We start from the raw sequence: 22,726 nt of genomic DNA, 5'->3' as shown, positions 1-22,726 counted from the left end.
TTTCCCATAGTTCCCAATAGTTCCCATATGTATCATAGTTCTCAATAGTTTCCATACTGGGATTTTTTTCGAAACGCGGTAATAATCTAATAAATGTATAAAACAAATAAGACTTTCGAAAAATTTTTCACATTATTTTGGACCTCAAAAAGTAAGGAGGTGGCAGTAATGGATATTGAAAATGAAGGAAGAAACTTTTGAGGATTTTTTCCATCTTTTTCAGCATTTTTAAAGAGCTTTAATCTTCAGAGTAGTTTAGAGTATTTTAGTGACATTTTAAAGGGATTCCACGGAGATTTTGAAAAACCTAAAATTTCGAAACGATGGTTTCGGACTTTTAAATCAATAAATAATTTTTAAAAAAATAATAATAAATAGTAATTTGTGTCTCTAGATGCAATCATCGTTTTAATTTAAACTAAAAAAAATCTTAACGGTTTTTGGGCAATAAGTCCCTTTAAATTCATCAAATTTCGGGATCTATATATGTAGTACTCTAATTTGGTATGTTTAAAGAAACTGCAATCATTGTTTTTATTTAAAACTTTATCAATTTTCACTTTTCATTTCCATTTTTTTTGAAATTTTTCAAGATTTTCCGATTTTCCATGAATTTTCCGAGTTTCATTTTAAAATTGTTGAACTCCCCTGAACATTTTTTTTCAACGGATAAAAATTCTAGTTGAGGAGAAATTTTAAATTAAATTTGTTTGAAAAAAAAAAATCCGAATTACCGCATGGGTTTCAAACATCAATTGTTGTATTTGTCAAAATATTATAAAAATAGAACTTACTGGCCATAAGAAATTCAAATTTAATTTATAGAGATCCAAGAAGAATAACTTTGAAATTATTTCAAACGCCTTTTTTGTGCGTTTTAAGCGCTAAAATGCCTGTTTAGATCTTTTATTCCAACTTTCGGATAAATTTTCGTAACAAAAAAATTTTAATATAATTTTCCAACGACTTTTTCAAAATTTAAAAATGTTTAGCAAATTTCAAACTAGATATGAGTTTTTCAATTTTTTTTTGTGAAATATAGTCTAAGTCTATAAAAAATGCAAAACATAATAAAAATTATAGATTTCAATAAACTTTTAATAATTTTTATGGTTAATTTACTAAAACAAACATTACCATCATTATCTCTTTGGATTTTTTGGAAAAAATTAGTTAGGAAGTAATGTGAAACATTTTTTTAAATTGTACTTGCCTTATCTTATTGAAATAATTGTAAATATCTGGTTACCATACCGGCTAATATTTTGAATAGACAAATTTGGATAAAAGGAATTTATTCAGCTTTTATAAACCTTTGTCTAAATTGGTATCTTAATTAATATCGTTTTACTGAAAATTCTAAAAAATTAAAAAAAAACGTACACAGATAATAAAACAGTAAAATCTATTTATATAGCACATTCACTTTGCATATAAATATTTTTACAAAAAAGGTCTAAAGTTTTCATATATTATTTGATATAGTTTTTTTAAATTTTATAAAAAATCAAATTTTTGTTGTAGCGATTGTATAACAAACATAAAATATTTATTGTGTATATAATTAAAAAAAATAAGCTAATTAATTAAACCTGTATTATAAGGAAAAAATTTTACTGAGAATATTTGCTTCGAAGGAAAAATGTTAAGTTTTTATAAGAAAACCTGGAATACATCATTGAAGCAACAGTAAGAAAAAAACGAATGAATTTTAAGTATAATAAAAACAATAATTAATAATTCTAAAAAAAATACTTCGTATTAACAGAGTTAACGTACATTATTCCATTTTAGAATTATCACTAAACGATTTATTGGTTCGATTGTTCATCAACCAGTATTTGAAAACTATGGAATTAAAAACGAACCTATCTTAGATTATGAACACAACTCAAAAGAAAGAAAAAAGTTGAAAGACACATTAGAACGAATGTCATCAAAAATAGAAAACATTCCTATAATCATCGGGGACAAAGAAATTTATTCTGGACAAGACCGTTACCAAGTAATGCCTCATAGTCACAAAGAAAAAATTGCGAAATTTTACTATGCTGACAAAAAACTTATAAAAGATGCAATTACGGTAGCTGTTGAAGCTCAAAAAAAGTTTGATAAAACTCCAATGGGTAAATGTTTAATAAGTTATAATGTGATTTGTTTGAATTTTGAATTTTAAAAACTCATCAAGAAAAAAAACATGTCTAAAAAATTTCTTGTATTTTTTAGAATATCGTGTTCGTATTTGGGAAAAGGCTGCTGATTTAATGTCTGGACCGTATCGCCAAGAACTTAATGCTGCAACTATGTTAGGGCAATCCAAAACTGTAATTCAAGCCGAGATAGACAGTGCAGCAGGTTAGTAAATATTAAACTACATATTTTGAAGAATTCTTTTACAGAATTTATACCGTTATAGAATTAATTGACTTTATTAGAATGAATCCATACTATGTTAAGGAGGCAAGCAAATACCAACCGATAAGTGAGAATCCAACAATTACGAAAAACAGCATGCGTTTTCGAGGTATAGACGGCTTTGTAGCAGCTATAAGCCCCTTCAATTTTACTGCGATTGGGGGAAATTTGGCATACACTCCTGCTTTAATGGTTTGATTTAAATTAAAAATTTAAAAACAATAATTTACAAAAAAAAATATTAGGGCAATAGTGTATTATGGAAACCATCTGATACTGCAGTTTTATCAAATTACATAATATTTAAAATCATGCGAGAGGCTGGTGTTCCCAGTGGTGTTGGTAAGGCAAAATTATCAAAATAAATATTTATTTATTAATAAAATGTTGTATGTACATTTTTTTAGTTAATTTTGTACCAGCTGATGGTCCTGTTTTTGGTAGTACAATTACGAGTTCTTCACACCTTGCTGGAATAAATTTTACTGGTTCTGTAGCGTGAGTTAATTTATTTTTTATCGATTAATTTTATCGATTTTAACTGAACAAATTCACATAATCCCAGTTTGACTTCTTTGATATAATAGCTATAAAGCTGAATAGATTTTCGTAAAAATTTCTATACATTTTCTTATTTTTTTATGGACCTCTCGAAAAGACAATCAAATTTGAAATTTTGTGAGTAATTTAAAATTTAAGGAATTTTGTTGGAAATAATGTTGTCAAAAATCAGAAAAATATCAATGAATTCTATAATCTAGTTAAAAGAAAAATGTCCTAAATTTGATGAATTTGTTTTATTTTTTTTCAAGTAAAAACTATTCAGATCTTTTTTAATAGGACATTTAATTGGTTATGGCAAGCAGTAGCACAAAATATAGAAACATTTATAAATTTTCCTCGATTAATTGGTGAAGTTGGAGGAAAGAACTATCACTTTATTCATCCGTCAGCAGATGTTAACTCAGTTGTGAATGGCACTATTAGGTCTAGTTTTGAGTATTGTGGACAAAAATGTTCAGCATGCTCTAGGATGTACGTTCCGGAATCTTTATGGGCAGACATTAAAGAAGGACTTTTGAAAGCTATTAAGACTTTAGTATTTGACGATGTTCGTAATTTTAGTGCATTTTCTTCTGCAGTTATTGATGATAGAGCATTTGATAGAATCAAGTCTTATATCGATTATGCAAAAAGTTCAAAAAAATTAGACATTATTGCAGGTGGTAAATGTGATAACTCAAACGGTTATTTTATTGAGCCTACCATAGTCCAAACATTTGACCCACATGATAAAATAATGAAAGAAGAAATATTTGGGCCTGTTTTAAGCATTTATGTTTATAAAGATAATGATTTGAATGAAGCACTTAAACTAGTTGGTTCAACAACTAAATTTGCATTAACTGGAGCTGTCTTTGCGCAAGACAAGTAAGTAATTTTTTTACATGCCTAATGCTTTTTATAGTTTGACTTTAATATTTCTGTTAAATATAGACAGTTTCTTGAGAATGCATTTGAAGAACTGAAAATGACTGCAGGCAACTTTTATATCAATGATAAGTCAACTGGCTCCGTGGTAGGACAACAGCCCTTTGGAGGTGGTCGATTATCAGGTAAATTTATTAATTATTATTGTTTTTTTTCAATATGCATCGTTAAGTCCCAAAATTTACATTTTAAGTGGGCTGCTCAAAATATACATATATTTCAAAGTATGGGCAAAAATTAAAGAAAAGTTTTGAAACATTTTGAAAAAAGGTTGAAAATAATAAAAAATAGATGTTTTTTATCAATCCTCATTTCAAATCTTTGAAATAATTCTTCAGAGTAAAAATTACGTCTTTTCATTCCATAGGAACTAATGATAAAGCTGGAGGACCACATTATGTTCTTCGTTGGACATCGCCACAATCGATTAAAGAAACATTTATGCCATTAAAGGAAATCGATTACCCATACATGCGTTAGATTAAGCCATGATGCAATATTCTTTATACATGATGTACTTCTTTTTTTTAAGTTTTTTACTTGTTTGTTGTTGTCTAAAAAATATTTAAAAAAAAGAAATAGTTATTTTTGTTACTTCATTATAAGAGAAAAGATTTTTTTTTTAATTTTTGAGTGAGGCCATTAAGGTTAAAATAATTATCCTAAATGTTTCAGGTTTCATAGAACATTAGTTAGGATGTATGTCGAGTATCGAGTATCTTGTAGTGTAAAAAAGTTCACTTTTCTTTATAATTGTCAAAAAAATTACAAGTTTTTGAACATAAATTTGGAAAATTCGAAGGGATGAATGTTTTTCTTCACAAAGTTGATCATTTTTCACTAAAAATTTGAAAACGTATGAAAATATCGAAAATATTGATTTTGACTGATTTTAACGAAAATTTTGATTAAGTCAAAAATGTACTAAAATTTGAAATTATTCTCACATTTTACATACTCGATACTCGATATCCCACCTATGATTTTCAGAAAAAATTAGATGGGAGGAAGGCTGAAACATTTAGGATTGTTGTCTTGGTCTAAATTTAATTATATTCCTTTATGTCCCTCCGATTTTTCCTAAAAAAATCAGTGGGAAAAATAAAAATAATTAAAAAAAAGGAAAATTTTTGACAATTTTTTCGGTACTTTTTGATTGAAAAACGATAATGATGTCCAGTAAACAATAAAATTATATTAGATATGAACTTAATTGCTTTAAAAACAAACGCATTACCATTTTGAGTCACGTGACCATTTTTTTATTTTTTCTTAAATTTTTATTTTGTGAAATTTTATTGAAATTGTGACTTTAAAATTTGAAATAATGAAAATAAAAATTATTTTAATGTGCTCAATCAACGATTAAAGTTCAAAAACGTCAAAAAAGTATAGTAAAAAAATTAATTATTTATTTTTTTTTTTTCATAATTCATAAAAATCCAAATGCGACATAAAGTGAAACAATTAAATTTAATGGCCTTATTAATATTAAGTAAAAAGAAAAACCAAAGTACTTTATCAATAAAAATGCAACGGATACAATAAACCTATAAAAATTTTAAGAGTTACTTCTACAATGTTAATCACACAAGAAATACTTATACTACGAGTTATTTATTGTATGTATTATTATAAAGTGTTAGTAATAAAAGTAGTGCAAATAAATATTTTATATTTTATTTATTTTCCTTTATAACCGATTTATAAATTGTCACATGTATTTATATTATGTTTATATTTATTTATATGAAAACTTAATTTTTATGGATAATTCAGTTTATTGGAAGTTTCTGTATACGTTTCTGTGAACTATTACTTGTATTTATATTATTTACGTACACGTTTGAAAAATGTCTTCTTTACTACAATACAAGCTTATAAATATACAAAATCCATAATCAGTCTACAATAAAAATAATTTTAGTCTTTATTCAACTTCCATGGATTGCTTATTAAATAATAAATATACCAAATAAACTACCTATTTTCATAACTTTTACAAAACACAACTAAAAATGAATACGATAGAGATATGCGGTGCTAAAACTAAGATGAAACAAATTATTCGAGATATAAATATAAATTATAATTGCAAGAGTGTACGAGGAAACCATAATTTCAAAAATAGTGGTAGGTAAATAAAAAGATTAGTATTTATATGATTAGATTTTTTTAAATTAATAGATATTTATATTATTTTATATAAAAATTTTTGTATCTTAGGTGTAAGACGGGATGAAGCTGCTGCTATACGACTCAAATTTCCAACAAAAGTTCCGGTAATCACATAAATATTAAGTAATTAAAACTATTATAATTTTTTATTATTGGTAATAGATTATTCTTGAGAAATATCATAAGGAAAGTGATTTACCGCATTTAGACAAAAGGAAGTTTCTAGTTCCTCAGGAAGTGTCAAGTATAAATAATAAGAATTATTTTTTTAACTTTTTATTCTAATGTTATTTTTTTTTTTACATATAATTGCAGTATCACAATTTTTATGCATTATTCGTAATCGTATGAAACTGAGCTCAAATAAAACATTATTCTTTCTTATTAATAATCGTTCTCTGATCCCTATAAGTCGTACAGTAGGCGAAATATATGAAGAATATAAAGAAATTGATGGATTTTTATACATTACGTATGCATCACAAGAAGCTTTTGGATTAAAAATGGTTTAATCATTATTAAAGTATGTAAACTTAAAAACAATTTTCATAAAGTTTTAACTTTTTGTTTAATTGAGCAAAAAATAGTGATCAATTGGAACTGTACATATTATAATGGTTCGTGTAATTTCTTTCTAAAGTAAGAATTCCGTAGGTACACATATAAAATTACTTAAATTAAAGCTTTTTTACTTAATCAATCCTTTTTTAACATATTCTTAAACAGTTTAATATTTAAAAATAAATAAAAAATGTTTACAATCAATTTACTTATGACATAAACCAAAGAAAATTTATCATCAAAATCAATTTAATATTTAAATATCACATTTACCTAAAATATACTGCTTTTACAATTCGGACAAACTGGAGATAAATTATTCGTACTTTTTTCTAAGAGTCTAAAATAACATTCTCGATGGAAAATATGTCCACATCGCACCTTCTGGCAACCAAAAGTAGCATTGTATTGCTCAAAGCAAATTGTACAAGTTCTATTGATTTTAAAGTCATGTTTAATTTATTTCAGTAAAAATGTGTAACAGGTTTGATTTACCCTTCTAAAGGTGCATTATATTGTTCATTTCGGCTATAATAATAAAATAAAAATATGTAAGCAATATATGTATATTTTTTAAAGGAATAAAACAAAAAAAATATTAACCTTGGTTGTAAGAAATTTCGATTCCTTTGCTCTACTATTGCAAAATATACGAAAGCCCCTACTCCCACTACAATAGGGAGTATGTACATCAAAGGATGTGTCATTATTATATGTTTTTGTTCGTTTTTAAAAAATTCTATTAAAATAATATTTATTCAAATATCAATTTACTAGTAGTATTTATATAAAAGAACAAAAATATTTATTTAAACAAATTTAAATAATTACGGTTCTCACATAAGGGTTTTCTAATTGAATTAAAACTAAAACTGTTGAAAGTTTCAATAAATGTATTCGAGAGCAGAAGTCTAATCTAATACTATTCAGATAACAAAATTTTTTAAATAAGGAGAATTGAAAAAATCATATACGGGAAATTGTCCTTTCATATTTTTAATTTATCGTTTCCCAAATCTAAGGCTAAAAAACTTTTTAAAAAAACCTCAGAGATTGGTGAACATAATACGAGTAATGCAAAAAATTTGATTTCGATTTTATTTCGACATCGATTCAATAGTTGAAATCGTTTCAACAAAAGAATTTTTATTTATTTTTTTTTTATTTAAAAACTTGTCTTATACAAAAAAGAAATCTCATATAAATAAATAAAATTTTCAAAAAATATTAAGTAGTGCTCTATAGTAAATAGAACCTAAATGTTTATTTACCTTTTTCAATGAGGTGTAATAACATGTAAGGAACTTTTTTTCTTTATGTTTGGATTATAGGGTTATTTTTTTCTTAACGTGATTCAAATATAAAAAAATACTTATATTTAAATAATGAATTCTATATTAAAACACAAAATTTTTGTCATTAAATCTTTTCAATGCGATTTCGCAATGGTTTGTTAACTAATTTTTTTCATGTATATTTACAATAATTATGTAAAATACATTTTTCTTTGCCTTAGAATCAACTAAGAAACAAATGGACGGATTGGCGTATGATTCGAGACCATAAACGTAGAACGACATGCGTAACATACGCCGATCAACGTCTTAGAGTAAATGCAATACGTAAAAATAATGTTCTACCACTAGAAATTCGAGAACAGGCTGATTCGGAAATCAGTGCTTTTCCTAGAGATTCTAATAAAATAAGATGTACAGATAGATGCGCGGTTACATCACGAGCTCGTGGAACTGTTCACCGTTGGAGACTTAGTAGAATTTTTTGGAGACACTTAGCAGACTACAATAAAGTTAGTGGTATAATAAGAGCACATTGGTAGACAAATAAAACTAAAATCCTGATAGCTTTGAAAAACAAACCTAATATTTATTTTCTTTTTTATAATCAGTCTGATATATCATCACTGCCGTTGCCTTCTATGGGTTCATCCTCCTTTTTTTCATCAATCTTGTAATGACGATACTCTTTTTTCAATTCCCACACTCGGTTTTTCATATTATAGTCGCAAACTTCTTTCAGCACTTCTTTTAGATAAGCTACAGGTTGTCTTGTAATCTTAACCAAATCTTTAATATTATAGTATTGGTGTTTCTCAAATGCATTAAATAGCATATTTTGAACTTGTTCTTTGTCATCTCGAACCTTTTTTCCTTCGGCTTTTTTGCGTATGTTGTAATCAATCTGTTAAAAAAATTAAAAATAAGTACATTTAAATAGTATGGAAAAATATGAAGTGTGAAACAATACTTACATTGTGTTTATGATCTGAAACAGGCTTAAAGCTCGTCACTACTTTCTCAAGGGCCTTTACTTTTTTGACGGGCTCGCAAGTCTTTTTAATACGCTCAATCTTCATTTTCATATAAGCAGAATCTGCCAATGGTCTTGTTTCTAATTTTTGAACAATTCTACCTTCCATGTAAATTTTTTCACTTTCTGGAACAACTTCATTGTTTCCAACTGCTGTTTATTTAAATAGATCTATTAATGGGATAACCACATGAGGATAAAAAATAAAATGCTTACGTATTACATGTGAAAAAACCCCTAGAGTTTGCCGGGTTACAACAGATACGTCTAATTTATGTTCTCGAGGAATTTTCTCTGAAGAGTCCAGTTTCATTATGGCATCGGACAACGATAGTGTGACTTGAGCTTTTTGGCCTTGTTGCTTAGATATTCGCAATTTAGCGGCTTCTTGTGTATCACTAATCTTTTCAAACCTTGTGTGAATATATTTTGGAACTTTTACCTGAAAATTTATACGTAAAAGTAGTTATTAATTTCATGTTTGAAATTGTAACGAGCAATTCAGCTTACCAACCAAACGCCTCGACCAGCATTAGAAATGTCGAGATCGCGGTCAAAGTGTACGGTATCTTTACTAGACATATCTAAAAAATGAAAAAAATAACGTTTGTTTTTTGTTTTGTTTTATTTTTATAAGTAGGTAATATTATTCAGGTGTGTATTTATTATAAATATTTTGGAGTGACTTGTTTTATCCCTCACATCCGAAAATTTGACATAGGTGCAAATTATACTGGTATAAATTCAAAATGATATTTATTTAGGGTGTTCCAAAAAGTTTTCTGCTTCGCGTTTGAAATAAACACCATGGGGGATATAAAAATTTTATATAGATTTTCGTTTTTAGTACTATATCGTATGAAAAGTAAAAAAATTGTTTAATTTTGAGTTTTTTTATGATATTGTATTAAGTATTATGATATTTATGATATTGTTATAAGTATGTAAATAAATAATGTATTAAATGTCTAAATTTTATTAAATAAATAACTAAAATTCTTATTTATAAAAACTGTTGGCAAAAATACATGTTTCTAACAGCCATAATTATCAATTGGACGAGAGGGTGGCGTCGTCTTGTGTGGAAAAAAGTAAAGTTGTAAAACATTTAAACTTTTTGTTTTATTAAATACTTTAACAACAATGGTACATAAAGACTCACAATCAACAACGCTTTTAATGCAGTGTGAAAGTGAAGATTTGTCTTTGCAACAGAAAGTAAGTGTTATTATCATTAACGTTATTTATATTTTTATATTAAATATCAATATGTACAGGCTGCATATGAAAAGGCTGTTGAAAATTACGAAGAAATGCGGAATTCGTTGAATGATTTCTTTGTGAAAAATGGAGTTGAAAAAATTTACACCGGTAACATGTTTACCGCTTACCAAATTGTAGGTGCTACTCCAGATCATGATTTAGCTTTTGCAAAAGAATTAACATCATTGGTCTCCGTACCACCGAAACCCAAATTACCAAAGGGTTACAAAAAACATTCGGAAACTCCCCCACAAGAAGAAGAAGATGACGATGATGATTATGTCCCACTTTCAAAAAGACTCAAACAAAAGCACAAAGAAAAGTCAAAAAGTGTTAGCAAATCAAAATCACAATCGAACGTCAGGCCTTCAGAAAATTCTGCAATCGGTGGATTGCAAATTGGTGTGGGTGATTTAAAGAAAAAAGAGCCTTCAGCAATAGTTGATCTGACAAAAGATGATAACAATCCCAAACCAACAGCAGATAGTCGGGAAGTAACGTTTAGTAAATTACAAGGAAAAACTTTTCCATCGTTGGTAGTAGTTGCACGCCCCTCTTTACGTTCAAAAGATGGATCTTTGAACACGGATCGACCACAATTAGATGCAAAAGTTAAAACAGTATTGATGCACACACCTAATAAATTTACGGAATGGTTGATTCAACAGGGTCTTGTAAAATCTGAACAAACTTGTAATATTCATTCAGGACAGTCCCTAAAATTGGGAATGTATTCAGATGCCACTAAATTCCCGTATTCAGGTGGATATGTATGGATATCGGAATGTTGTCCAAACCGTTTTGTTTCTGTGTTTAACGGATCTATATTTGAAGGAGCTCCTCATCCTCCATCCGTTTTGCTAAAACTTTTGTATCATTGGGTTTGTTAAAAATCAGATTAATTTTTTTCTTTACTTAGAAGTAGATATGTATTTAATAAACCATTATATATTTTTAGACTTGCCAAACGAATGTACAGAATGTTATTCAATGGGTGAAAGTTGACAACTTGTACGTGAAGAGCTTTTATACCTGGATAAGAGCAGTTTGTACGGTGGCGTTACACAAACATGGAAAAATATTGTTAGGAGGCTCGGGGAAAAAAATTGAAGTTGGTGTTATTAGTTTAGGAACTACAACTCAAGATGGACAGCAACGTCAAGTAAAAGTAGAAGTACTTGGAGTATTAGATCCAGAAACAAAACAATTACGATTAAGAGCAATCGAGCCACTTACTGACGGTGAAAGAAATTACAAAAAAAGATTTGCAAAAATTTTGGAGCCATTAACGAGTTGGGTCAACAAAGAGAGTACTATATTGACAGATTTAACTGTAGATAAAGGTACATTGAATGGCATGGGTTACAAATATGTAACGCAAATTTCACCTACCGAAGCAAATTCTAGGAACAGCAATGCAAATATTATGGACTATTTAAGACGAATTGTTCCACGCATGTTTCAGAATACACTGTCATTGCTTTCGCGTCAAATAATTCAATCATTCTTAGATGAACTAGTTTACCGCGAATGGTTTGGTACTACACAGGGACAAGCTTTTGATAATATTGTGTTACATTTATCCGAACAAACGAGATTTGATTCAAAAGAAAATTTAATAACCCGTCTTAATAAAGTATCTTCGAATCCATTTAAGGACTACAGTGGTTTCGCAGTTGCATCGGGAGGAGCCAAGCGAATGAGCAAACGACGTTAATTGTCAAAACTTTTTTCTGAAGATAATAAATGATTAGTAATATTTATACATGCAGATATATGTATGTTTTTATTGTAAGGATTATTTCAACAAGATACATAATTGAACACAGTTCTTATGGATGACGACTACCTAACATAAATGCATTGACTTTCGTTGAGGTTTTTTCAGCAACTACATACAGCTTTATGTGTCATTTTTTGTGTTTAACATTCCAGATTAAGATTAGTACCTATTTATTGTCTGATCAATTATTGTTTTAGTTTTTTTTATTGATTTAGTTTTTTTCTAGATTTTTTTTTTATTTAGATTTATCGATTCCCAAAATTTTCTCACCAAGTCCAAGAAAATAGACCATTTGTGCTATCCCGAACAACGGTGCAATTACTATCATACGGCATAAGCCTCCTTTATAAAACGCTGTAGGACCTTCGTTTTTCAACGTTTTTTTTATGCAATCAGCAACTCCATTAAATACCAATTCTCCTTCAGCTTTTTTGAGAGCTTGTAATCTTGTTTTTATTACATCAAATGGATTTACAAATAATGCAGCAAAAGCACCAGCTGAACACCCTGATAAAAATGACCACCAGAATACAGCTTCACCACTTCCATCGGTTTTACGAGGACCCATATTATTTAGAATAGCAAACATGGGAAAGTATACCACACTAAAGCTTACATCACGCCTACAAAAATAGTATTTAAACTACAATTCGATGTAATTTATTACACAAAAGCATACAGCATAGTTGCTCCGGTTCCCTTATATAAACCAGCTAGACCCTTTTCTCTAAATAAACTTAAGGCAATGCTAGATGCTGATATTTTTGATGAATTTTTCCCTTGTGTTCGTCCTGCGTCTTGCATTTGTATCTTTAACAATTCCATTGGCGTTGTTACAACAATCTATAAATTCCAAGATTTTCGATTCATCCATGTCTTTTTTTGAAAATACGTATAATTAAATAATAATACTTGACATAAACCGGCAAGACCTCCAGATAGCATCTGTCTTGTTATTGGTAAGTCACTATTTTAAAAAAACACACACAAAAAGAAGTAGTTAAGAGTGATACTTCATTCAATTAGGAATTCTTACCCTGATTTCGTAGTCAAATAATGTCGAAAAAAGTCATTTGCTGCCAATTTACTTGAAAGAAAATAAGTTAGGTTGGCCTTATCAACTTCTTTGATTTTGTATGTATACATTGTGTATGCGAATAACTTACATTGCTTTTTCAGGTGTGATTAAAAGTATATTCACCGCTGAGCCGCTATGTTGAAAAAACGTTAATTGTATAAAAACATTGATTCAAAATTATATAATAATTTCTTATACCGGTACATCCCAAAGTAACCTTCAGCGTGATACGTTTTTTTAAAACAGTCAAACCTTGAAAGATATTAGGGTGTTTACATAAAATAAAAAAAATGTCCAAATAAAGAAAAGGAAAAACATAAATAATTATAATTAACTATAACTAACATAATACTTACATTGATTTATACATTCTTTCGCCATTAGGACCAATTTGTTGATTCTGTAAACGCGTTTTTACCAAATCTAATGGAAAAACGCAACTTACCCCAATTATTCCTGCGATTCCTCCATTTATAATTTTTGGTAGAATCCTTGAATAAAAATATGTTAGTGGTTATAAACATACCTACTGAAAACTTACGAATACCTTATATAATATTAAGTTTATCAATTTATTAATCTAGTGATAATTATTACTATAAAGAAGATTCAAATTATTGTATAAACATTTATCTAAATTTTCTATAGCTTATTCGAATTTTCTACGTATATACTTCTTAGTAACAAACACAAATTTCACATGAAAAACTACAAAAGAAAAAAATCTCATGACGCTTTTTAAACACATACAACTTTTTTGATATAATTTAATACTGTCATGTACTGGGCTTCTCCTCAGATTTTTTTAAATAATACATTAGCCTGCATAGTAAACATAATTAATATAATGATACTTACGAAAATTGATTATTTTCCGGTTTTGCCATTCTGTAATATGAATTTTTTTAAAAATATTTATCATTTGTTTTATTTTTGTAGGTTTTATAATTTTATTTAATAAAAAAAACATATATTTAAAAGTGAATTATAAAAATAGATTTCACTAATAGTGACAGAGAGCCTTTAATCTCTATATTCATATTTGAAAATAGAATATGATTTTTTTATTTCCTAAAAAATGCTCTAAATAAAAACTCACTTTATTAATTTATTTATGGAATGTTTGATATGATTAACTCTAAGATAGTGATAAGAGGAAACTGGTAATCTAAAATATCAAATAAATAACAACTTATTGAATAGTTAACATCAACATTCAATGTCAATTGTAACTAAATTTGCTCTGGGTATAGTTATTTATTTTGATAATTCTACATATTTATGAATGTTAATTTCAATAAAAAAATTGTATAAACAAGAATAGAATTTTGCAACAAAATAAATTACTTCAATCCCATACAAAGAACGGCAATTAAAAGATATTTTTGTATAAGGACATTTATTACTCTAAAATAATATTATCTGAAATATGTGGAATTCTCCACTTCATATGAACGTTTCTCACAACACATGCGTTTTAAATATTTGAGATAAAATGATGAAAATACGTTTTTTCGCCCCACCCATACACGAAAAAGGATAAGAACTCAGCAAGATCTGCGCTGTTGGTAACTTACATAATTTCATTTCAGAACCAAAATAAAACTGGAAACAACTCAAAATATTTTGTCTTTAGCACAATAGTTATATTTATAACGGCGATTTAAAAATTGATAAAAAAAAAAGATAAAGAGATATATATTTATGTTGTTCTCAAAGGTATGCAAAAAATGTAAAGTACGTTTTTATTATATTCTGATCATTGAATAACTAACTGACCACTGTGAATAGATTTACTGAAAGAAGAAGCATTTATTTAGTACATCCAAAAGAAGACATCCAAATGACAAAATGTGGATTTTAGGACTATATTTCGTGTATCATTGTACTTTCTTTACATCAAGAACAGTGAGCGCCGTATTCCTAGAAAAATCTGATAATCCAACTGTGTACAATATTGGTGGCGTTTTAAGTGGAAATGAAAGTGAAACATATTTTGCAACTACCATATCTGTAAGTAAATAAATGAATTAGCCGAATAAGTTTAATATTTCGCCGTAAATAAATAAATACAAAAATGTTTTTGATTTCATTTTCGTTGAAATTATTTTTAAGTTTATTTTCTTAAAGCCAATAAACAAGATCTTTCTCAAGTTAATTAGTTAATTTGTAAGCAAAATATCAGTTAAAAAAAAATTTTAAGATCAAATTTTCCTAAAAGTATTATAAATAAATAATACTTTTAACAATATTGTTTTATCACATAAAATTTTAAATAAAAATATTCATTTTTATTTATTTTATTTTTATTTAAAATCAATAACATTTCAAAGAGGTAATATAAAAATTAAATAAACTACAACTTTATTTAAGATTTTTTTTGCCACAAATTTTTTTTGTTACGTTGAAAATGATTTTATCCTACGAGACCCCAAATATGAGCAAAAAAATTGAACCGTTAAAAAAAGATAGCAAGCGCCAATATTTAGGTATTTAAGGAGCATTTTCGAGGTACCTTCATCTCAGAAAATTTTACAAAAATCTCTCATATATAATCTTAAGTTGAGAAACAAACAAAATTAGTTTTAATAATAATAATAATACATATATTTTATTGTCGTGTTCTTCATCATTTGTACAATTTTTTCTACGGACTAAATATTTTACTGTAACGCTAGAGAGGTGGCTTCTAACAAATTAATTTAATTTACAATGTTGTCAGTTAATGAGAAGAAGATCTCTACAAAAACCTCTATTGCAAAAATTAGTTTTAAGTCATCAAACAAGCAACAATCTAAAGATATACTCCAATACTAAAACTTATGCTCTAATACTAATACTAAATCTACAACTTCGCCCCAATGCATATTCTAAAAAATTTCTCCAATGAACAATCTAAAATTTTGATCCATATTTTGGGTCTCTCACGGAATTACCAATGGACACGCTACCTAATAACACTTTTAAAAAGTAACAACGAAATCTTGAAGGAAGTGTGGAACTAAAAGGGATTTGAAGGGTGAAAAGGAACTGCGGTTTTTGAAAAAAATAAGTTAAGAATAAGAATATATGCTCTTTACGCATATACATTGCATATATACAGATACATTGAGAGATTTTCAGGAATTTAAAAAAAAAATATGCGTTTTATTTTTATATGTCAGATCGCACAATTACAAAAATTTAAAAAGAAAAAAGATAAATCGCAAAAAAGTATATAAATTGCTAACAAGCCAAATTTCAAAATTGCTCCAAAGTAATTTTTTGTTTATGTTTTTGTGTTGTTTATGCTTTGTTATTATATCAAAATACATCAATTTGAACCAAAAAATTTGAAAAAATCTTAAAAGACTTTAGTAAGACTTTAAAAATCTCATTCTATATAAAATTTTGTGCAACTGTGCGATTTATCTTTTTTTCAACAGAAAATTTCCTAAAACTTATAAGTTAAGAAGTTTTTTTTTTTGAACAAAAATTATTTTTATTGGCCTTTGATTTACTCTTGTAAGCTTCAGATTGAAGAAATAATTTAAAACTCCTTTTACAGCTCAAAAACTTTAAAAAAGCGGCAAAATACAATATAAACTCGAACCGTTATAAGTTCGTAATAATTTTTTGCATTTCGTTTATAAAAATTATCTTTAACTTTATAATAAACCATTAAATATTTTGCTATTTAGCATTTGAATTTCAATCAGGAGTATGTGCCAAAAGGAATAACATACTATGACAAAACAATACGCATAGATAAAAATCCAATAAAAACCGCATTGAATGTATGTAAACATTTAATATCGAAACGAGTAAGTGAATTGAAAATCATATTTAAGTACCTACATGTACGAAAAATAATATTTTTACGTCCATAAGGTATTTGCTGTTGTTGTGTCACATGAGCCTTCAGGGGACTTATCACCGGCGGCTGTCAGTTATACTAGTGGATTTTATCAAATTCCAGTTATAGGCATCTCTTCTCGTGACGCAGCTTTTTCTGATAAAAATATCCATGTGTCCTTTTTGAGAACTGTTCCTCCTTTTTACCATCAAGCTGATGTTTGGCTAGAAATGCTAAATTATTTTGGATATACGAAAGTCTGTTTATTATTTCTTATTCAAAATTAAAATAGGTATAAAATAAATATTTTCTCTAAGGTAATAATCATTCATAGTTCGGATACAGATGGTCGTGCTATTCTTGGTCGTTTTCAAACAACATCTCAAACTTCTTATGATGATATAGATGTCCGTGCAACAGTGGAATCAATCGTAGAATTCGAGCCAAAACTAGAAAGCTTTTCTGAACATTTGTTTGAAATTAAATCAGCACAATCTAGAGTATATTTATTGTACGCCAAGTAAGTGTAATAATTGATACATTATTGAAAGCCACAAAACTTTATTGTTATATTTGATTAAGGTTGACATGATTAAAATTTAAAATAGTTAGGAAATTAACGTTTTTTTAAATTCTTAAAGGAGGAAAAACTAATAATATTTTGTTCTATCGTTAATATTGATCTATCATTAATTTTTTGAAGTCCAAAACAATAAAAAACATTTTTAAATTGCTATTGCTTTTCTTCAAATCTAACTTTCTGTATAAATAATTTCTTATAGCAAAGAAGATGCGTCCGTAATATTTAGAGATGCAAAAGTACAAAATCTTACCGGACCAGGGCATGTTTGGATAGTTACTGAACAAGCGTTAAATGCAAATAATGTTCCATCCGGAGTCTTAGGACTAGAATTACACTATTCTAATCATGAGCGAGAACACATAAGAGTAAGATGCGATAAATATATATTATTTTATTTTTTATAAATAATGGAATGAGTTATTGAGATTTTAGACATTTTTTAATAAATCAATACCTCTTTGGTATACCCAACCAAACTTAAAGTGTCTATCAACACTGAAGATCATTCTATAATTTTAAATTTAGGTTTTTTCAACTACTTTATGTCTAAGTACAATAGCATTAAAAAAAATGTATGGGATAATTTTTTCGATGAAATGATGGACTCGGGAGATATAATTCGATTTAAACTTTTGAATGTTAAATATCGAGTGAAATAACACTGTTACATAGCCTATAGAATTGTGTCTATCATCAACAGACCCAGTTTTATTTAAACCTATGAATTTATTTCACTAAAATATTCGATATATCTAATATGTATCAAAACTACACTGTTACATAGCCTATAGAATTGTGTCTATCATCAACAGACCCAGTTTTATTTAAACCTATGAATTTATTTCACTAAAATATTCGATATATCTAATATGTATCAAAACTACTTTTATAATTTTAGGACAGTGTTTATGTTCTTGCATCAGCTATCAAAGAAATGATGACAAATGAGACTATAACAGAAGCTCCCAAGGACTGTGACGATTCTGGAACTATTTGGGAAACAGGTAAAATTATGGTAAACCTGGATATCAAAAAAAAAATGGAGTTCAATGTGTATTATTATACAGGAAAACGTATTTTTCACTACTTAAAAACCAGAAATATAAAAGGTCACACAGGGCAGGTAGCTTTTGATGACAATGGAGATCGAATTTATGCTGGATATGATGTCGTTAATGTTTTGGACAGACAAAATAAAATTAAAGTCGGAAGCTTTTATTATGATGAGGTATTTTTTACAATATTGATTATTTACTGTATGAATCAAAAAACCTTTTCTTGTACAAAGTAATTTGAATAAATTTTATATAAAAGTAATATGACAAGTCAAAATCTAAACACAGTTTGTATGAAAAAAATTGTTAAGAAATTATGTATTGGCTGGATTTAAGATGCGTTTTCTTATGCTTTATGTTGGTCGTCTTGTGCATCATAGATACTTTCGATTGATACGCATTAGAATGCATTAGACCCATTGTCAATTTTATGCATCTTGAACGCAATGATTTTTTAAAGTTAATTTTTGATGGATTTATCGGTTTTATACGACATAGGTTTACTTTATTGTTGTACAAGATTGCCAAAGTAAAGCCACGAAAATGATCCGCGGATCCGCACATCTTGAACACAACCATTATTTAAGATAATTTATTTGCTTTATACCTTTATATTATTTTAAAAGATGGAGTATTATTCTATAATGGACGATGGTGTTGTTCAAAGTCATGTGATCTTTTATGAATTTTTTTTTTTTTTTGATATTCGAAATTGTATTTTCATCCCGAATTTGTTAGTATTCTACAATGCGTTAATTTTTTTTTTTAGGAAAAACAAAAAATGCGATTAAGGATAAATGAGAGCTTAATTGTCTGGCCAGGAGGAGTACATCGGAAACCAGAGGGCATAATGATACCTACTCATCTAAAAGTACTCACTATTGAAGAAAAACCATTCGTTTATGTGAGAAAATTATCTGATGATGAAATAGACTGCGAAGACGATGAAATACCGTGCCCTCATTTTAATAGTACAGATGGAGTAGGTAAGCAAAATTTCGAATCATACCTAAAACAAATATCATTTTTTTTTAAATGAATGTACAAAAGTTTTACGAATTATTATTTTTAAGGTAAAAGGACATGAAATACACGTTTTTTTCTCTAAAGTTAAAATTTCTTCTCTCAGTAATAATTTCAAATTACAAAAAGTGTTGAAATAATCTTAATATATGTATTTCAGAAAATTTTTTCTGTTGCAAAGGATACTGTATGGATCTTTTAAAAGCATTAGCAACCAGAATTAACTTTACATACGATCTAGCATTGTCTCCGGATGGCCAATTCGGACATTATGTATTAAAAAACTCCTCTACACTTTCTGTAAAAAAAGAATGGACTGGTTTAATAGGAGAATTAGTATACGAGAGAGCAGACCTCATTGTAGCCCCGTTGACAATTAACCCAGAACGTGCAGAATTTATTGAATTTTCAAAACCATTTAAATATCAAGGCATAACCATACTAGAAAAAAAACCTTCCAGATCAAGTACTTTGGTATCATTTTTGCAACCATTTAGTAACACTTTATGGATTCTTGTTATGGTATCTGTTCATGTTGTTGCACTTGTTCTATATTTGTTGGATAGGTATTCATACGATTTTTTAAAAAATGAATTGATAAATACGAATTAAACAAAAAATTACGTAGATTCTCACCATTTGGTCGTTACAAATTAACAAATAGTGATGGCACTGAAGAAGATGCATTAAATTTATCGTAAGTTATAAAAATATATAAATTTACATTTTCAATTATATTGTCATTACTTTGTAATGTAAGCTCTGCAATATGGTTTGCCTGGGGAGTTTTATTGAATAGTGGAATTGGCGAGGGGACACCAAGAAGTTTTTCAGCACGAGTGTTAGGTACTTAACAATTTATTTTTTCGCTCCTTTTAATGGCGGTATATTTTTTTTATATAGGAATGGTATGGGCTGGATTTGCAATGATCATTGTTGCTTCCTATACTGCCAATCTCGCTGCGTTTTTAGTTTTGGAAAGACCCAAAACAAAACTATCTGGTATTAACGATGCAAGATTAAGAAATACTATGGAAAACTTGACTTGCGCTACTGTTAAAGGATCAGCAGTTGATATGTATTTTAGACGACAAGTAGAACTATCAAACATGTATAGAACAATGGAGGCCAATAATTATGCAACAGCAGAACACGCAATTCAAGATGTTAAAGATAGGTAAATATTATTACTATAATAAATTTTATTTAATTTTTTACTAAGAAATATTTTTATTTATATCAAAGAAAATTAATGGCATTCATTTGGGACTCATCTCGGTTAGAATATGAAGCAGCTAAAGATTGTGAACTTGTAACTGCTGGTGAGTTGTTTGGCAGAAGCGGTTATGGAATCGGGCTACAAAAGAACTCTCCTTGGACTGATGCTGTTACTTTAGCTATATTAGATTTCCATGAAAGTATGTTATTATATAACATATATCATACAAAACCACCTGTGTAATTTTCAGTTTTTATTTATTTTAGGTGGTTTTATGGAATCATTAGATAAAGAATGGATATTTCATGGAAATATACAACAGTGCGAACAATTCGAGAAAACACCAAATACTCTAGGATTGAAAAACATGGCTGGAGTTTTTATATTGGTTGGTGCAGGAATAATTGGAGGAATCGGCTTAATAATTATAGAAGTTGTGTACAAAAAACATCAAATTAAGAAGAACAAACGATTAGAAATTGCCAGACATGCAGCAGATAAATGGAGAGGAACAATTGAGGTTTACATTTAAAAATTACAAACGGGGTTTTCATTCTAAAAAATACCAAAATCCCGGATTTCAAACTTGAAATTTTGCTTCAGCAAACATTTCTTTTTTATTTACCTTACGATAAACTATTAAGTTCTTCAGTTCTATTACTCTTTTATAAAAAAAAGAAGAATCGTGGTTTTTGTATTTTTTAGAATTGAATGCACCAAATATTAATATATATTAAGACTATATGACTATATTTTCACATTAGAAACGTAAAACATTGAGAGCTTCACTAGCTATGCAGAGACAATATAATGTGGGCCTAAACTCAGTCCCCAAAACTATTAGTTCAGTTGTAGATCGAAATCGTCTTGGACCTCGATTGGGACCAGTGCCACGTACAATACCAGAAACAGCATGGCCTGGTGGAACAGAGGCCAAAAATCGAAAGAATCAAGATTTGTTTAAAGGAGGCCCTCCGAAATATCTTCCAGCATATACTACAGATGTATCCCACTTAGTAGTTTAAATACCTTAATTTTTGGAACCTCATTTTTGCATTTAAATCAATATTACTCAAAATATACAAATAATTGGGTTGAAATAAATTAGGCACATAAAAAAATAAAGTCTCCACATTAAAGTTACTTTTTGTTAAATGAAAAATCTGAAAGTCTTAAGCATTGTATGACACTCAAGGTCAGAATAAATAAAAAACAACATTAAATTGAAACTGAAATATTATTTTAAAATCACGGTAAGAGTGGCTGCTTGCCTAGTACTTTTATGCTAAGACTACTCTAAAATATCAAAAATATTAAGTGTTTCATTAAGATTAACTGTCAGAAATATAAGTATTAAAAAATATTAATAAGAGGTTCTTTGAGGATTCAAAAAATTTGTTGAAATTAAATATATTATTTTTTTAATTATTCATTTTTTACACATCAAATGTTTAAATAAACTGTTAAAGTTGAAATATGTGTATTTTAACGACTTTTGAAATAAAATAAAATATGCGCTTTATGGAGCTTTTTGAGAATGAAGACTTTTACTTTTGAAATTCAACTGCACCTAATTATGATTATTGGGCATAATTATTTAATATGTGAGTAAAAAAAATCGATTTGGCTGAAATTTCGTATACGGATAGGCCTTGTCATCCTGAACAAATCCCAATCGGTCATTTTTGGTTCTGACTCATCATTGACCTGTGGGAGGCTTTTTCGCGCATATCTCGCTTTTTTAAGCGTCAAATTTTCAAATGTGCATATCTTTTTAACTATAAGTCCGATTAATTGATTAATGATCCGAAAATGATCTGAAAATTTTAGCTTTTTTACACTGAAAACTCCACGTTCGTACGTAAAATTGTATGACTAATCCATGAGTAATTCAGAAAATGTCTCAAATGTACA

The 22,726-nt window shown here is 28.1% G+C and overlaps 7 protein-coding genes and 1 long non-coding RNA gene across 15 annotated transcripts in view; 4 read left to right on the top strand and 4 right to left on the bottom strand.

Annotated features, from left to right (window-relative positions):
• Positions 1–1,485: 1,485 nt before the first annotated feature.
• LOC134827690 (delta-1-pyrroline-5-carboxylate dehydrogenase, mitochondrial) lies at positions 1,486–4,413 on the top strand. Its single transcript, XM_063840453.1, has 9 exons — positions 1,486–1,689; positions 1,795–2,126; positions 2,227–2,355; positions 2,417–2,607; positions 2,661–2,757; positions 2,823–2,913; positions 3,256–3,846; positions 3,913–4,031; positions 4,274–4,413. The coding sequence occupies exons 1-9, from the start codon at positions 1,643–1,645 to the stop codon at positions 4,384–4,386; spliced, it is 1,710 nt and encodes a 569-aa protein (XP_063696523.1). The 5' UTR covers positions 1,486–1,642; the 3' UTR covers positions 4,387–4,413.
• LOC134827692 (uncharacterized) lies at positions 4,331–7,490 on the bottom strand. 2 transcript variants are annotated; one of them, XR_010161808.1, is made up of 4 exons: positions 7,249–7,484; positions 7,141–7,173; positions 6,919–7,078; positions 4,331–4,460 (listed from the first exon to the last, which is right to left on the bottom strand). It is a non-coding gene; the product is annotated as an uncharacterized LOC134827692 (long non-coding RNA). The 2 variants fall into 2 exon arrangements; XR_010161809.1 differs by lacking the exon at positions 4,331–4,460 and having other exon boundaries at positions 6,939–7,078; positions 7,234–7,490.
• LOC134827691 (microtubule-associated proteins 1A/1B light chain 3B-like) lies at positions 5,906–6,596 on the top strand. Its single transcript, XM_063840454.1, has 4 exons — positions 5,906–6,039; positions 6,133–6,188; positions 6,247–6,328; positions 6,400–6,596. Exons 1-4 carry the CDS (start codon positions 5,925–5,927, stop codon positions 6,594–6,596), a joined length of 450 nt encoding a protein of 149 aa, XP_063696524.1. The 5' UTR covers positions 5,906–5,924.
• Positions 7,491–8,504: 1,014 nt separating the features above from the next.
• On the bottom strand, positions 8,505–9,690 carry LOC134828151 (general transcription factor IIF subunit 2). The gene is made up of 4 exons (XM_063841142.1): positions 9,484–9,690; positions 9,190–9,415; positions 8,915–9,126; positions 8,505–8,844 (listed from the first exon to the last, which is right to left on the bottom strand). The coding sequence occupies exons 1-4, from the start codon at positions 9,553–9,555 to the stop codon at positions 8,548–8,550; spliced, it is 807 nt and encodes a 268-aa protein (XP_063697212.1). The 5' UTR covers positions 9,556–9,690; the 3' UTR covers positions 8,505–8,547.
• Positions 9,691–10,012: 322 nt separating this feature from the next.
• LOC134827613 (uncharacterized) lies at positions 10,013–12,011 on the top strand. Its single transcript, XM_063840339.1, has 3 exons — positions 10,013–10,191; positions 10,251–11,117; positions 11,195–12,011. Exons 1-3 carry the CDS (start codon positions 10,117–10,119, stop codon positions 11,951–11,953), a joined length of 1,701 nt encoding a protein of 566 aa, XP_063696409.1. The 5' UTR covers positions 10,013–10,116; the 3' UTR covers positions 11,954–12,011.
• A 3-nt stretch (positions 12,012–12,014) lies between these two features.
• Positions 12,015–14,324, bottom strand: LOC134827617 (mitochondrial glutamate carrier 1-like). 2 transcript variants are annotated; one of them, XM_063840348.1, is made up of 9 exons: positions 14,197–14,324; positions 13,956–13,985; positions 13,454–13,588; positions 13,296–13,349; positions 13,186–13,230; positions 13,056–13,106; positions 12,932–12,986; positions 12,699–12,862; positions 12,015–12,642 (listed from the first exon to the last, which is right to left on the bottom strand). In XM_063840348.1, exons 2-9 carry the CDS (start codon positions 13,982–13,984, stop codon positions 12,255–12,257), a joined length of 921 nt encoding a protein of 306 aa, XP_063696418.1. In that variant the 5' UTR covers position 13,985; positions 14,197–14,324; the 3' UTR covers positions 12,015–12,254. The 2 variants fall into 2 exon arrangements, with proteins under 2 accessions (XP_063696418.1, XP_063696419.1); XM_063840349.1 differs by lacking the exons at positions 13,956–13,985; positions 14,197–14,324 and adding an exon at positions 13,645–13,820 and having other exon boundaries at positions 12,016–12,642.
• Positions 14,325–14,355: 31 nt separating this feature from the next.
• On the top strand, positions 14,356–22,636 carry LOC134827607 (glutamate [NMDA] receptor subunit 1). Of its 5 annotated transcripts, none has more exons than XM_063840325.1 (17): positions 14,356–14,665; positions 14,734–14,816; positions 14,889–15,110; positions 16,778–16,900; positions 16,968–17,189; positions 17,250–17,452; positions 17,715–17,880; positions 18,414–18,519; positions 18,583–18,743; positions 19,340–19,556; positions 19,754–20,159; positions 20,222–20,290; positions 20,354–20,439; positions 20,497–20,770; positions 20,839–21,011; positions 21,079–21,332; positions 21,577–22,635. In XM_063840325.1, exons 3-17 carry the CDS (start codon positions 14,949–14,951, stop codon positions 21,835–21,837), a joined length of 2,883 nt encoding a protein of 960 aa, XP_063696395.1. In that variant the 5' UTR covers positions 14,356–14,665; positions 14,734–14,816; positions 14,889–14,948; the 3' UTR covers positions 21,838–22,635. The 5 variants fall into 5 exon arrangements, with proteins under 5 accessions (XP_063696395.1, XP_063696397.1, XP_063696396.1 ...); XM_063840327.1 differs by having other exon boundaries at positions 14,734–14,829; XM_063840326.1 differs by having other exon boundaries at positions 14,356–14,829.
• The window catches only part of LOC134827609 (biotin--protein ligase), a 28,191-nt gene continuing 20,436 nt past the window's right edge, over positions 14,972–22,726 (bottom strand). The window contains exon 9 of one of the 2 annotated variants that reach the window (XM_063840334.1): positions 14,972–15,108. In XM_063840334.1, coding sequence (XP_063696404.1) covers positions 15,100–15,108 — 9 coding nt within the window. In that variant the 3' untranslated portion in view covers positions 14,972–15,099. Of the gene's footprint in view, positions 15,109–17,037; positions 17,166–22,726 lie in introns of those variants that run through there. The other variant, XM_063840335.1, reaches the window with a different exon arrangement.

The sequence above is a fragment of the Culicoides brevitarsis genome, chromosome 1 (assembly GCF_036172545.1).
Source record: "Culicoides brevitarsis isolate CSIRO-B50_1 chromosome 1, AGI_CSIRO_Cbre_v1, whole genome shotgun sequence".
NCBI classification, from domain to species: Eukaryota; Metazoa; Arthropoda; class Insecta; order Diptera; family Ceratopogonidae; genus Culicoides; species Culicoides brevitarsis.
Note: the sequence above shows the minus strand (reverse complement) of the source record. Positions and strands in the feature narration are given on the sequence as shown.